Source organism: Mizuhopecten yessoensis, unplaced genomic scaffold (genome assembly GCF_002113885.1).
Source record: "Mizuhopecten yessoensis strain PY_sf001 unplaced genomic scaffold, ASM211388v2 scaffold10621, whole genome shotgun sequence".
NCBI lineage: Eukaryota > Metazoa > Mollusca > Bivalvia > Pectinida > Pectinidae > Mizuhopecten > Mizuhopecten yessoensis.
This window is the reverse complement of record NW_018408638.1, coordinates 1,286,474-1,302,786: the sequence shown is the minus strand read 5'-3', so window position 1 is coordinate 1,302,786 and position 16,313 is coordinate 1,286,474. Positions and strand designations below refer to the sequence as shown.

Below are 16,313 nucleotides of genomic sequence, written 5' to 3'. Positions count from 1 at the left end.
TCCGTAACCTACTGCCAGTATACTGGTCTAAGTTACATGTATCTCTCTACAGTACAGTAACGTTAACTTGTCTTCGTGTCGGTTCCGAATATATTTTGTGGAGCAATACTTCATACATATACGGTATAAATTAAGGTTTTCTGATTAATTTAATGTAATAGTTAATTTTAAGAATAATACACTCTATACATTCTTTTAAAATAACTTTCGGGGTAAAGTGTCACATTTTTGTACGAAAGTATCGCTCTAAATTTAGTTTTAGCCAAAATGGCGTCCATGGACACATCGAGATCCACATCATCAAATGATTATTCTTTAACGATGGGTGACTTCAAGTCGCAGCCACTTGAATCAAGTGATTATAAGTCAAATGAACCTGCTGTGTACACTCCTTCAAGTGACGAGTTTCAATTTGTACAACAATCGCCACATCTTGGTAAACCATGACATAACTAATAGTTTTGAGATTTGTTCAAATTTTGCACTACTGTACCATGGGTATAAAACATCTCAAAGTTAAGGAAAATCTCCATCAATGTATTGTCTATCGGAAATCTTAGACTTGAGGAAATTTCAAGAGTTGAGATGTTTTATACAAGTGGGCCCTGGTAACTAGCACGGATATCCGTTAGCCCGATCAGTAACCAACACCTGGTTTTCCCGTTTTCTTGAATTGTTTGTATGTTGGATTGTTAAATAAAATACTCTTAAAACAGGTCCGATCCCTTGTGGAAGCACACTCTTTCCTGTTAAATTACCAACCCTATTTTTTCTGATGATGATATTGGAAACACAGGTAATTGTTTTGGCCTCAGACCATACATGATGACATTGATGTTGTTATATATCTGCATTTGTGTATCCAGCACCTGAGACAAGATCCAGATTTCCATGAACAGATTCTACCATTACTGTTATTGTGTTAAAGAAAAACTGAGAAAAGCTTAATGTTGCCATCAATGAGCATCATGTGACATACAAGTGTATGCAAACTGACATAAACTCTACATTAATGTTAATAACTGCATGATGGGACTTTCATGTCAAACATGAAAAATATAAGAATCCTAGACGTTTAGGTACATTGTAACTAAGTCTTAGAAAAGGATGTTTAGGTTATTTTTGTAAAGATGGAAAATATTAAAGAATTTTGAAAAATAAAATCAGCAACACACAGGACACAAAAAGCAAACAAAGTACAAAGTTGAATCATTAGTTTAAGTACTGAAAATAATGTTTAATATATGTAATGAAAATAAAGTTTAATATATGGAAACGAACTTTGAGAAGTACCAACACGTCTTCTATTTATAAGTAATGAAACATCTTGTTACCAAAATGATAAAGTACCAAAACGTCTGTATTCCGAAAATAGCACACTGTGAAGATTATTTACAGCAAAAAACGATGCTAAAGTTTGCTCTTCCTGTGATTTATTTGAGAGAATAGGTCAATACTATAGGAACATCTACAGCTAAATGATCCTTGCATAGTTGTGTCAGAATAGATATTCCTGACACATTTTTGTTTACTTTATTTTAAATGCTAATGAAATATGTGTTACTCACTTTAGGGGCTAACAGAGTTGAGGGTACTATGGATGTTGCTGCAGAGTTAACACCATCAGATTCTGCCTATGGAGTGCGGCCTCGAGGAGTTGCATCACAGTTTTTGGACAAAAAAGGATTTTCCTGGCTACTTGAAGAGGAGGATCTTGATGAAGAGGATAAACAGCCATTGTTGTAAGTCATGGGACTGCCTCTGCCATGAAGCTGTGAACATGTATAGCTCATAACTTAGGTCTTAGATGCAGATATTCATGTCTTGATTTAGAAACCTAACACTGTCATGATAAAAATATATATCAACTTGTATCAAAATGTCACCAATAAATGTTGATGCATGTTTTTTCATTGTTTATCAATGCGTTTAGAATGTAAAACCAGAAAACCATATGCACATTGTATCAACTTGTACAGTAGTATGTAATGCTGGCCTACATAATAACATTCTGGGTAACAAGACAAGAAATTAAAGCTGTTATATGTGACAGATATCAACTACAGTCGTGTTCTATAGAGGATGTATATATCATATGTAAATAAAATTAATATTTTTTTTGATAGAGAGGCTCTTGACATTGATCTGAAAGACATATATTATAAACTGCGGTGTGTGCTGTTTCCTCTGCCTCAGCTTGGGTTTAACCGACACATAGTGAGAGAAAGCCCCGACTTCTGGGGACCACTGGTTGTCATTCTCCTGTACTCACTGGTATCACTGTATGGACAATTCAGGGTGAGGTCTTCGCACTTTTTGTTGAGTTGATCATCTGATTTATAAATGTTTATTTCAGTACAATCAAGGTGTTACTTTCACACAATGTAATTTTGTATGTATTAAAGTTTAATTAAAACGTGTCGCTACGTTTCAATATTGACCAATTCCTTTGTTGAGCAATGACTAGCTTGACAAAGTGACCAGAGTCATAGCTTCCATTGCTGCATATTCTTGTTTCTAACATGAACACTCCATCATTTGACTTGTTCAACCACATACATGAACACTCCACCATTTGACTTGTTCAACCACATGCATGAACTCAACTATTTGACTTGTTCAACCATTACATGAACACTCCACCATTTGACTTGTTCAACCACATACATGAACACTCCCCCATTTGACTTGTTCAACCATTACATGACCGCTCCACCATTTGACTTGTTCAACCACATGCATGAACTCCACTATTTGACTTGTTCAACCACATACATGAACACTCCCCCATTTGACTTGTTCAACCAATACATGAACACTCCACCATTTGACTTGATCAACCACATACATGAACACTCCACTATTTGACTTGTTCAACCACATACATTAACACTCCACCATTTGACTTGTTCAACTACATACATGAACACTCCACCATTTGACTTGTTCAACCACATACATAAACACTCCACCATTTGACTAGTTTAATTATAAGTATATTTTTTGTTTTACAGGTGGTATCATGGATCATCACCATTTGGATATTTGGTTCCCTCATCATATTTTTATTAGCCAGGATGCTTGGAGGTGAAGTAAGTGTATAAGGATATTTGGTTCCCTCATCATATTTTTATTAGCCAGGATGCTTGGCAGTGAAATAAATAAATGTATAAGGATATTTGGTTCCCTCATCATATTTTGATTAGCCAGGATGCTTGGCAGTGAAATAAATAAGTGTATAAGGATATTTGGTTCCCTCATCATATTTTTATTAGCCAGGATGCTTGGGGGTGAGGTAATTATAAGTGTATAAGGATATTTAGTTCCCTCATCATAATATTATTACCCAGGATACTTAGGGGTGAAGTCAGTGTATAAGGATATTTGGTTTCCTCATCATATTTTTATTAGCCAGGATACTTTGAGGTGAAGTAAGTGTATAAGGATATTTGGTCCCCTCATCATATTTTCATTAGCCAGGATGATTGGCAGTGAAATAAATAAGCGTATAAGGATATTTGGTTCCCTCATCATATTTTTATTAGCCAGGATGCTTGGGGGTGAGGTAATTATAAGTGTATAAGGATATTTGGTTCCCTCATCATAATATTATTACCCAGGATACTTAGGGGTGAAGTTAGTGTATAAGGATATTTGGTTTCCTCATCATATTTTTATTAGCCAGGATACTTTGAGGGGGAGTAAGTGTATAAGGATATTTGGTCCCCTCATCATATTTTCATTAGCCAGGATACTTGGGGGTGAAGTGAGTGCATAAGGATATTTTGTTTCCTCATCATATTTTTATTAGCTAAAATACCTGGGAGTGATGTAAGTGTATATGATCCCTAGTGATACCATTTCAACAAAAGCAATTGTGGTTGTCCTTAGACAAATAATGAATGAAGTATTGTTTTTAATATCACAGTAAATTATTTTGTACTTATTCATGTTAATGTGTATGGTAGCAGTCTACAGTAGAGGGTTGTGGCCATGGGTGATATTTTTGTTAAATGGCTAACCCCTGTAGAATGATATGTAAAAAAAAAAAAAAAAATGTACTAAAATTGATATAAGCATGATGAAGTGGGCTATGTGAGCTTCACATTTGTAAAAAAAAAAAGTTTTTGGTTCGAGATCAAAATGTTGGCCATATTCCGAAAGGGTGCCTACACATGAAAAGCTAGCTTTACAGGAGGTAAAATTTTGACAACAGCACACGACGCAAAATTGCAAAAAATCAAGTTTTACAACTTTACTGGGACCCAGATTATTCTGCAACCAAGTTGGTAATCTTTAATTTCATATAGAACTTAGGAAAAAAATTACTAGTTGCGGAGGTCAAATTTTGGGTCAAAAATAGCAATTTTTGGCATTTTTTGGTAATTTTTGATGTGGTAACCATGGTTTACACACAAGTGACATACATAGAAATAAGAGGTTTATACATTTCTCAGTTCTTTATATGTATTGTAAATGTAATGCAGTCTACAAATATATATACATGTATATATGTGTTGTGTAGGGTAAATCCGCTAAGTTTACATTTCCTCGACATGTGCCTTGTTTTTCAGAGTCGGGCCATTTCTACTGTAGACTGCTACCTATGAACAATTTTAAAATCAACATGTATCAACAATTTTATAATCAAAGATATGAAAAATTTGGAAGTGGATATGTTTGAACATTTAAGAGTTTTTGCCATCGATCACTTCAAGTAGGCATGAATGAACACTGGAAAGTTGTTGCCTGTAATCATATTGTGTGTATTTATTGGTTTGACATCATGCTAGTACCCTTTATACCTGTAGCCCTATTGTATATAACAGGTGAGCTACTCGCAGTGTCTGGGCGTGATTGGCTACTCCGTACTACCACTGGTCATCACAGCATCCATCCTTCCTCTATTTAGATCTCTCCACTATCTTGGCCTATTAATAAAGGTATGTATCAGAGAGAGAATTGGACGGCCTCCATCTGGATCTTCAGTTTTACAATATCATGAAGCACCTTTACCTTGCATGTTTCTCTGTTTGAAGTTTGATAATTATCTTTAGATTGTACAACATTGTCATTTCATTTTTACAAACAACATGTTACTGTATGACATTACATCAATTTGTTTTTACGGCTGTGTGGAGTAGTGTGTGGAGTAATGTGTGTGTGGTGTGTGTAGGGGGGGTATAGTGCTGGCATGTTGCTGTGTGATGTGATTGGTGTTTTTGCCTACATGTTACTGTATAATGCATCTGTTTGTTTTTACAGATGTGTGGAGTAATGTGTGTGTTGTGTGTGTAGGGGTGGTATAGTGCTGGCATGGTGCTGTGTGGTGTGTATATCCAATACATATTTTTGTTTTTACGGCTGTGTGGAGGAGGGTGTGGAGTAATGTGTGTGTGGTGTGTGTAGGGGGGCTATAGTGCTGGCATGTTGCTGTGTGATGTGATTGGTGTTTTTGCCTACATGGTACTGGATAATGCATCTGTTTGTTTTTACAGCTGTGTGGAGTAGTGTGGGGGGTAATGTGTGTGTGGTGTGTGTACGGGGGGTATAGTGCTGGAATGTTGCTGTGTGGTGTGTATATCCAATACATATTTTTGTTTTTACGGCTGTGTGGAGGAGTGTGTGGAGTAGTGTGTGTGTGGTGTGTGTAGGGGGGGTATAGTGCTGGAATGTTGCTGTGTGGTGTGTAAATGCAATACATATTTTTGTTTTTACGGCTGTGTGGAGGAGGGTGTGGAGTAATGTGTGTGTGGTGTGTGTAGGGGGGCTATAGTGCTGGCATGTTGCTGTGTGATGTGATTGGTGTTTTTGCCTACATGTTACTGTATAATGCATCTGTTTGTTTTTACAGCTGTGTGGAGTAGTGTGGGCGGCGTATAGTGCTGGGACGTTGCTTTGTGTACAAGAACTCCAACACAAGCGGCCTCTCCTTCTGTACCCAGTGTTCCTCCTCTATATCTACTTCCTGTCCCTATACACCGGGGCCTGATCCTCCTCCTCATCAACATTGCTGTCTAAAGCCTTCTTAGTGAGTTTAGAATGATATGGTCACTTACTCCTGCATGTACCTGGGTTCAGACGTCTAAGGATTACACATGGACATGATTCCAGGCGTAAGATGGAGTTCACTGCCAGATCACTGGCAAAACAAGTGATACATATCTACATCTCACGAGAGAATTATTTCATATTGACCTGGCTATAATATGTTGATGTTATACAGACATGTTGTATTTGAAAGAATGTTTGGATGATTTTGATAACTCAGGTGGAACCATCTGTAAACAAAACCTATTTGGGTTAAACATGTTCTACAAGTGTTACTACAGAAAATCTATCTTGGGTCTAGAAAACAAATATCATGAAAGGATGATCAGACCATATATATATTCTCATTTCAAGGCCACAATGTCAACAGAATGTATGAGAACAAGCGAGTTTTAACCATATCTGTGATATCAAGGTGCTACCATAGCTTCTCACCAGTACCTTAATCTGTGTGTCTAGCTCGGCCATAGATTGTCACATCACATCCCAATCGCAACAATTCCAGGTAACAGTAATGGATGGACTTGCATTACCAAACAGAAGAGAAGGAACACTTCCTTATCTCAAATGCTAGAGGTATTGCAGGGACAGTAACATAATTGTCAGATGTATTTAGTTTTGATATTAATATGTATGAACTAACAAATTTGAATGCTTCCTGTACCTGGGTTTAGAGTCCAGGGGAAATAAAGGTTTAATAAAATAAAATCCTGTAATTTTTATTAAATTACATAAAAAAATATTAAAGAATTTAATAAATTCAATAGCTAGGTATGAGCACTTTATTCTAGGTAAGATACTAACAGATGATATTCCGTCAGGTATTACCACTGAATCAGGCATACAAATGTGTATTTGGAGATTTTATTGAAATTTAAAACTTTGAGAGAAACCTAATGCACATAAACTTAAAACATGCAGTATGTATAGATACATATAGATGTTTGAGAACTTTTAATGTAATTAGGAGAGCGCTTTGGTGTGCTAGGGGGACATTGATATTGATATACGTCGTGTTTTGGGCTGATGTTGCTGGTACAATGTCTTGTGTACATAGATTTGGAGTGTCACTTGTTACATGTACAATGTATATAGGTAATGATTTTCCATTGTAAAAATGTTTATAGTGTTATATACCGTTAATAATTTTATGGGAATTTACTTTTACAATGGGATCTACATAATATATATAACTTGCATCATGTTAGTGGTGAACAAACATGCGTTGGAAGTGTAAATGTATGTATTAAAATTGCATAGAATTTATCTGGTCTTAAAAATTTTCACTATAACATTTCTTGTCAACTGTACCATCATGAAATTAAATGTACATTCAACACTGTTTGTTGTATTATGCTCTTTATTTGCTGCCAATATGTTAAATTTGGAACTTATACCAAACCTTGTTTACTTTCGATCTACCCAGATATTATAGTATGGCAAGTGTCCGGGTGTCTTACTATCTGTTGTCCATACTTTGGTGTCAACAAGATAATTAATACCTTTTGTCTTTATCACAAGTGAGAAAACAAAGAGCTTTAATAAAATTGTTTTATTTTATCACAAATGAGACATTATCGTGGAATGTGTATTACATATAAGTATAAAAATATTTGGGGCAAAGGGCATAAAGATACAAGAGAATGTATTGCATTCAAAATGTTTCATTTTTTAAAAAGAAAATCTGGTCACAAATATAAAATACATGTTAGAAGAAAATCTGAAATAAAAATGCATCAATTTCCTTTAGTGAGATGGAAAATCCTGACCACAATGAAGTTTAGTGTGCTTGGATGTAAATTCCATTGATTTTTTATACAAAATGATTGCATACAATATACAAAAGTGGAGGATTACCAGGTCACTTGGAAACAATATCAATCGTTTGTCAGCAGATATAAAATATATACCTTGATTTATATATTGAACTACAAATTAACAACAGACCATGCAATTTACATCGACATTCAACATATTTCAATTACATTTATAAAAAAAATCATTTTGAACTAGACAAGCATATATACATTATGTATGTCATTCTAGCCTTGTCGTAAGCGGCCTCCTCTAAACTGCTAGCCTCTATAATTCGGCCTTCGCCAATCTGCTAGCCTCGTAGTAATCCAGCCTCGTCTAATATTGTATATAGATGAAGCATAACGACTATACTAAAGATGAAGGTATCAAATTGAAGTAGAAGCCACATCTGCAACCTTTCAGATCAATCTTTACAATAGTTGAAATTGTAATATAATGGGGGGGGGGGATAAGACTTTGTACATACAACAAACATTGTAACAAGTCCTGTAAGAGTGTTACCGCCAGATCAATCACAACAAATTCATGAGATTAATATGCTGTGAATAAAGGAATGTTTTGAAAACCTTCAATTTTACCCTGCAAGTTAAAAAAGTGTTCACATTCCTTGTATGTATCATAACAAAAATACTTTATGAATTCATAAAAATATACACTATTCTCGTGTAGTTTAGCTGTTCCAACCTCTTTAAATATAAACATTAGTATCACCAGTATATATAAAGTATATCAAATATGGTATCAAACTAGCACTATAATTTTTTATTCACAGCAGTGATGAGCACCCATGAGTTAATAGTGGATTGATTAAATAAAACTTTTAGCAAAACACTACAAAGAATTCAAGAGTTCCTTCCCCTTACTAAGGTTATGCCATTAGCTTCAGACCTTTCCTGTAATAACAGGAGTGTAGCTAGCCCCTATTTGGACTGGATTCATTTAGGAGCGGTCAAGGGCATGTCTTTGGTATGGCGACAAGTGGGTTACAACAAATTAACACTGACTTTGTTTTGTGTTTCTGTTTAAAAAATTGGTGGATGCACCTGCGTACCAGGGTATAGGCAGCTACGCACCTGAATATGTGGAGTCTAGCTTGTCATAGGAGCCAAAAAAGTAGAATACCTCAGTATGTATTCATGTCATATACATATACTTTACCAAATTGTACTTAAAATTTAAAACAAATCTGCTACAGGTACAAGACGAAATCTATTTCACTTTTATAACCATACATTACATCCATGCTGAGTTTGTTTGTCATCTTTGTGGGGAAAACTTTATCTAACCACAGACCAATCTGCCCAGGAAACGTACTGTAGTTAAGGGTAACCTGGGGGTATTGCTATGGCATCTCTGAAATATATAGTGATGCAGTGTTCCCCCTTGTGATGAATGGAAAAACAAGTAATGTACATGGTTATATAACTTACACAAACAATAACAAAGGGAAACGGAAGCTATTTGTATCAGGTATTTTTTTCAGTTTAAAGTCATGAATGACACCTCTCATAATGAGTCTTGAATGATGCAGGAGGTTATATACAGCAAGTGTAGGCCTGATAATGTGACTGGTGATCATGGTTGAGGCTTTGTAACATCAGGTATGTTACCATGGTAATGTGACTGAGGATTAATCTCAAGGCTATGTGTCTACGTCGGGACGGAACACCTGTGAAAGCTTCCTGGTATGGAGCTTAGCAGCAATACAGCTGTAGTTCCTGCTGTCACAAAGAGTCTGCTCTATAATGTCCCACTGTCCCCGACTGAAGTCGAGTCGACACACGATGTTGCGATATGTTGGTTGCGTTAGCCGTGAACTCTCTGTAGTGCCACACGCATACAATGCCATGTTTACAACAACAAGTCCCACATTGTATATTGCCTCTGGCAGTTCAGGGCCTGGACGCCACTGGTTGTTTGTCATACTGAATATTTCGACAGACTTGAGAGCTTGCCTGTTGATAGTGTGAGAACTTTGGGAATAGATCTGACCACCAGCTATGTAGATTTCTTCATCAACCACACATGCACCAAAATTGAACCTGGGAGTAAGCATTCCCGGTCTGGAGATCCACTGGCCTTTGACAGGGTGATACATGACAACGAGGTTATGGGCACCAACACCTGTACGTCCTCCCAGAAGAAAGATGTGCTCATCATGGACAACACAGGACAGATCCACCAGTGACGTTGGAAGCATGCCCTGGTAACTCCATCGATTCTTGTCAATGTCATACACTTCAATGATTTCAGTGGGATGTTGATTCTCTGTCAAACCCCCAAAACAGTATACCTTTCCACCCAAAGAAGCCAGAGAAAAGTTTGATTTTGGGAATAACATGGGTGCCAAGGCAACCCACTTGTTGTGATCATTGTCATAGCGATAAAAATCCTTACTCACAACCCTTTCCTCAAATTCATCTAAAGAATCATCCGAGTCAAAGTGCTCACAGCTGTCAGAGTGGTAAATATAGTTCCCACCCCCAGCAAACAGGAGGTTTTTGTCGGTAACAACACCAGCAAGACTCTCCACATCAAAATCTCCATATCTCCTAGACACAGGGAAGTCATCCATGAAAAAAGACTCCCTTGTCAGGGGGTTGTAACAGTTGATGTAAGGTCGGCGGTTCTCTGTTCCTCCCAGCAGTAACATGCAGTGCTCTGGTTTGATCATACCAGAACGTAACGACAAGCTGAATGTGTTCTCCCCCTGGTAAGAATGAGGACTGCTTTCAAACTCCTTCAGGTCTTGTAGTAGAGAAACACAACTCTGGTCTTTCAGAATTAAATTGCTTTTCAACACTCTTTCTTGCATAAAACGTAAAGAAATGAGACCAAATCGAACATGTGGCATTAACTGTCCCATTAACACTGTTCGTTCCTCCTCCTTAGCTTCAACCCATGCTAATATAGCTTCAAAGACAATATCTTCTTTGTCAACATTAAGTTCATCACTGGCAACAATTTCCATAATTTTATCCTTGGGAAGCCGTAAAAATTCCTCGTACTGAAAAACATCCATGAAGTTCTTTTCGATATGCTCTCGAGCTTTGACTTGGAGAGAGAGGCAGCTATGAGCCTGGGCGAAGCAGTAAATGCCGACACAGTTACTGTTGTCTAACTGTGTCTCTAGGAACCTCGCACATGCCTTTTGGACAGGTATTACCTGAAACAATGAAGCTGCCGTCAGCAGGTTTTGAACATTTTGCTGACAAATTTCCAGGGTTCCTGTGTAAGCATAGGACACAACCTGGCTTACTGATTCAAAGTCGACCTCGAACAGTTCCACCACATCTTGTCTGCTCTCGTTCAGGTCCAGTGTGAACATAGCTTTGAAGTATGGACTAGCGGCTGCCAGCACCACACGGTGGGCGGGCAGTTTATGGCCATCCACACTTAAGGTCACATCCGTCAACTGGCCATCATCATACAGCACCTTCATCTCCTTGAGGAACTGACAACTATGCACATCATTATGGAACATCACGGAGTTCATGTTACCGTAGAAGACATTGTAGTCTACACTCTCATGCTCGGACAGCCAGGAGTCTGGACTGCCTGGTGCAAAGTTCTCACTCAGAGACATCAGGCATGTCTTACCTACAACACAGGAAAAGGAAAAATAGGGAAAAAAACAAAATATACAAACAATCTACAGACGACAGTCATATCTTATATTATGTATAGAGATATAGCACACCATGACAGACACAATATTAATACCTCACATTTATGCTAGTTAAGGTGCAGCATAAGAATTGATGTCCTCACTCACAGTATAACACACTTTATGATCAAGTATGGCTGCACAATAGCAATGCCCCATTGATTGTTGTGATGGATTACAATATTGAAATTAACTATATTACTGATGAAGATTTTCTATTTATCCTAATTGACAGTCATCTGACTTCAATCCCAAGCAAGCCTTATCTATATGTAAACAGTTATGTTTCAGTACTATCTGCTCACTAGAATTACTGTGTGGAAACTAATTTTCTATTTTGTGCAGAAAATAATCCCTATTCATTGTAACAGCGACCTATAGACCTTTAAATTACAGACATATGAATCTTTATGAAACACTTCCAGTCAATAAGTAAGTGTTAAACATTATCCCACTTGAGCTTTGTTTTGCAGAAACCAATATTATAACTATGGTAACAGTAACCGTGACACCTAACAAGCAATCCCTAACAAGCACTTTGTAAGGAAGCATGCCGTGTATAAAGTTTGAGTGGCAACAGGAACTTGAGTTATTGAGGTTAGGAAGTTGGAACAGAGACAGACCTGCATCATTTCCCATACCGTTTATGATGATACAGTGGCCCTGTAAGAATATAAATATATGGAATCAAGGAGGACACTTAAGTTTTTGTGGGTCAATTTAAAAAAGGCATGTAGGTAGTTCATACACCGACGTTGTCATCACCTAGAGATGAAGGTTTCCAGGTGAAATATCAATTATGAAACTGGTTGAGGATTCATATTTAAACTACCTAGTAAGCTCAATTTTGATCTTTGGCATAATCTGGGCCATCCTCCATATCCAGGGGTTATATGCTCACTTTCGCTCTCTACACCCCTGGAATATGTCATGGGAAAATTGAAGGCACACTGCTAGCTATTTGATTGGTGTCAGGTAAAAAAACCTGACCAATCACTAGGCTGATACCTGTCTTTTGAATATTACAGAGGAGCGACACCAGACTTCGAAGCAAGTCACTTTTACAGTTATACCNAAAAATCCTTACTCACAACCCTTTCCTCAAATTCATCTAAAGAATCATCCGAGTCAAAGTGCTCACAGCTGTCAGAGTGGTAAATATAGTTCCCACCCCCAGCAAACAGGAGGTTTTTGTCGGTAACAACACCAGCAAGACTCTCCACATCAAAATCTCCATATCTCCTAGACACAGGGAAGTCATCCATGAAAAAAGACTCCCTTGTCAGGGGGTTGTAACAGTTGATGTAAGGTCGGCGGTTCTCTGTTCCTCCCAGCAGTAACATGCAGTGCTCTGGTTTGATCATACCAGAACGTAACGACAAGCTGAATGTGTTCTCCCCCTGGTAAGAATGAGGACTGCTTTCAAACTCCTTCAGGTCTTGTAGTAGAGAAACACAACTCTGGTCTTTCAGAATTAAATTGCTTTTCAACACTCTTTCTTGCATAAAACGTAAAGAAATGAGACCAAATCGAACATGTGGCATTAACTGTCCCATTAACACTGTTCGTTCCTCCTCCTTAGCTTCAACCCATGCTAATATAGCTTCAAAGACAATATCTTCTTTGTCAACATTAAGTTCATCACTGGCAACAATTTCCATAATTTTATCCTTGGGAAGCCGTAAAAATTCCTCGTACTGAAAAACATCCATGAAGTTCTTTTCGATATGCTCTCGAGCTTTGACTTGGAGAGAGAGGCAGCTATGAGCCTGGGCGAAGCAGTAAATGCCGACACAGTTACTGTTGTCTAACTGTGTCTCTAGGAACCTCGCACATGCCTTTTGGACAGGTATTACCTGAAACAATGAAGCTGCCGTCAGCAGGTTTTGAACATTTTGCTGACAAATTTCCAGGGTTCCTGTGTAAGCATAGGACACAACCTGGCTTACTGATTCAAAGTCGACCTCGAACAGTTCCACCACATCTTGTCTGCTCTCGTTCAGGTCCAGTGTGAACATAGCTTTGAAGTATGGACTAGCGGCTGCCAGCACCACACGGTGGGCGGGCAGTTTATGGCCATCCACACTTAAGGTCACATCCGTCAACTGGCCATCATCATACAGCACCTTCATCTCCTTGAGGAACTGACAACTATGCACATCATTATGGAACATCACGGAGTTCATGTTACCGTAGAAGACATTGTAGTCTACACTCTCATGCTCGGACAGCCAGGAGTCTGGACTGCCTGGTGCAAAGTTCTCACTCAGAGACATCAGGCATGTCTTACCTACAACACAGGAAAAGGAAAAATAGGGAAAAAAACAAAATATACAAACAATCTACAGACGACAGTCATATCTTATATTATGTATAGAGATATAGCACACCATGACAGACACAATATTAATACCTCACATTTATGCTAGTTAAGGTGCAGCATAAGAATTGATGTCCTCACTCACAGTATAACACACTTTATGATCAAGTATGGCTGCACAATAGCAATGCCCCATTGATTGTTGTGATGGATTACAATATTGAAATTAACTATATTACTGATGAAGATTTTCTATTTATCCTAATTGACAGTCATCTGACTTCAATCCCAAGCAAGCCTTATCTATATGTAAACAGTTATGTTTCAGTACTATCTGCTCACTAGAATTACTGTGTGGAAACTAATTTTCTATTTTGTGCAGAAAATAATCTCTATTCATTGTAACAGCGACCTATAGACCTTTAAATTACAGACATATGAATCTTTATGAAACACTTCCAGTCAATAAGTAAGTGTTAAACATTATCCCACTTGAGCTTTGTTTTGCAGAAACCAATATTATAACTATGGTAACAGTAACCGTGACACCTAACAAGCAATCCCTAACAAGCACTTTGTAAGGAAGCATGCCGTGTATAAAGTTTGAGTGGCAACAGGAACTTGAGTTATTGAGGTTAGGAAGTTGGAACAGAGACAGACCTGCATCATTTCCCATACCGTTTATGATGATACAGTGGCCCTGTAAGAATATAAATATATGGAATCAAGGAGGACACTTAAGTTTTTGTGGGTCAATTTAAAAAAGGCATGTAGGTAGTTCATACACCGACGTTGTCATCACCTAGAGATGAAGGTTTCCAGGTGAAATATCAATTATGAAACTGGTTGAGGATTCATATTTAAACTACCTAGTAAGCTCAATTTTGATCTTTGGCATAATCTGGGCCATCCTCCATATCCAGGGGTTATATGCTCACTTTCGCTCTCTACACCCCTGGAATATGTCATGGGAAAATTGAAGGCACACTGCTAGCTATTTGATTGGTGTCAGGTAAAAAAACCTGACCAATCACTAGGCTGATACCTGTCCTTTGAATATTACAGAGGAGCGACACCAGACTTCGAAGCAAGTCACTTTTACAGTTATACCACCGCGAGATTCTTTTGATGTACATCAAAGGATCAAACTAGTCTTCTCGTTTCATCCACAGGGTGGCGTACAATGAGCCTTAATTTTACTATGACATATTACAGGGGTACAGAGAGCGAAAGTGAGCATAACCCCTGGATATTGGGGATGAATCTAGGCATATTATATGCGATGATCTTTCTGTATGACTGTATGCATGCTGGAAAACATAATTTGAGTACCACTTCATTTTAGATTGATGCATGTCTAAATGTCTTTGGTCTTAAGTTAACAAAGATTGTCAGGGAAATCTATTCTTTTAAGGTTTTGAGAAGAATTACTGTTCAAACTTTCTGTTTTAAAGGATTTTTTGGGGGAATTTGGATCATTACATTTCCTCAGTCTACATGGTTGTCAATGGAGTTAATAGGAACTAGGTCAATCTCTGGTTACCTGGTAATTTAATTTGTTAAAGTACCAATATAGAGTTTGGAGATTGAAGGTTTGAATCCTGGTCTGGCCATGTCTTTCCTCTCCTGTTGTTAATGTTGATACTAAAGACCATAAACTATCTTACAAAAGAGCACTAAACATAGGTCTCTCATTCAGAGTGTCAAAGTGTTAATAGCACTAGTACTGCTGTCCTTTGTATTTGAGTTAAAAAAACACCCTTCTCAAACCTATTTGAAGTAATGGTCTGAATTTTGTTTTCAATTAATTCTTAATGTTCAGATGCACATGTACTTAGGCAGCCTAGAAACGGAATGTTATCTATACATCAAACAATATTTAAGCAATCTTTATAATAATCAAATACTGCCGATATATCCATAATTTCAGGACACACAAAATCTCATATTATGTGTACATTACCTACAGTACAGAATACACTATATACATCATATACGCACTGGTGTCTAATGTCTGCCGTCTATTGTTTATCAAGTTTTTGGTGTCGCCAAGAATGCTACAGTAGTGCTACACTTAGCCTGCTAGTTTATAAAACCCAAACACGAGCACTAAGAAGAAATATATAACATTATATCCATTAAATTCGGTGCTCATTACTTACATCATCAGACAGAAAACAGATATTTAGCTCACTTTTTCATGTTTTACAGTTCACGGTACATGCAAATGTCAACATATGCAAGGACGATAACTCTCACGTCGACCGGATGTTAATATATTTTAAGGCGTTCCACCCCGTTATCCCTTAACCCCGAAATTATATATTAATATATAGCAAGACGCCCAACGGGCCTGCATCGCATTTAAAATGGACAAAAATTAAGCTACGTGCAAAATATCAGTATTTATGACTAACACATTTTAACTCCGTGACTCCGAAAGTCAAACAAGGTCAT

The 16,313-nt window shown here is 37.5% G+C and overlaps 2 protein-coding genes across 2 annotated transcripts; one reads left to right on the top strand and one right to left on the bottom strand.

Annotated features, from left to right (window-relative positions):
- The first annotated feature begins 260 nt into the window (after nucleotides 1-260).
- LOC110461437 (protein YIPF4-like) lies at nucleotides 261-7,393 on the top strand. Its single transcript, XM_021514882.1, has 6 exons — nucleotides 261-436; nucleotides 1,574-1,742; nucleotides 2,127-2,298; nucleotides 3,015-3,092; nucleotides 4,830-4,943; nucleotides 5,855-7,393. Exons 1-6 carry the CDS (start codon nucleotides 268-270, stop codon nucleotides 5,990-5,992), a joined length of 840 nt encoding a protein of 279 aa, XP_021370557.1. The 5' UTR covers nucleotides 261-267; the 3' UTR covers nucleotides 5,993-7,393.
- A 1,733-nt stretch (nucleotides 7,394-9,126) lies between these two features.
- Nucleotides 9,127-16,103, bottom strand: LOC110461436 (kelch-like protein 28). Its single transcript, XM_021514881.1, has 3 exons — nucleotides 16,019-16,103; nucleotides 12,616-13,826; nucleotides 9,127-10,258 (listed from the first exon to the last, which is right to left on the bottom strand). The coding sequence occupies exons 2-3, from the start codon at nucleotides 13,810-13,812 to the stop codon at nucleotides 9,512-9,514; spliced, it is 1,944 nt and encodes a 647-aa protein (XP_021370556.1). The 5' UTR covers nucleotides 13,813-13,826; nucleotides 16,019-16,103; the 3' UTR covers nucleotides 9,127-9,511.
- Nucleotides 16,104-16,313: the final 210 nt, after the last annotated feature.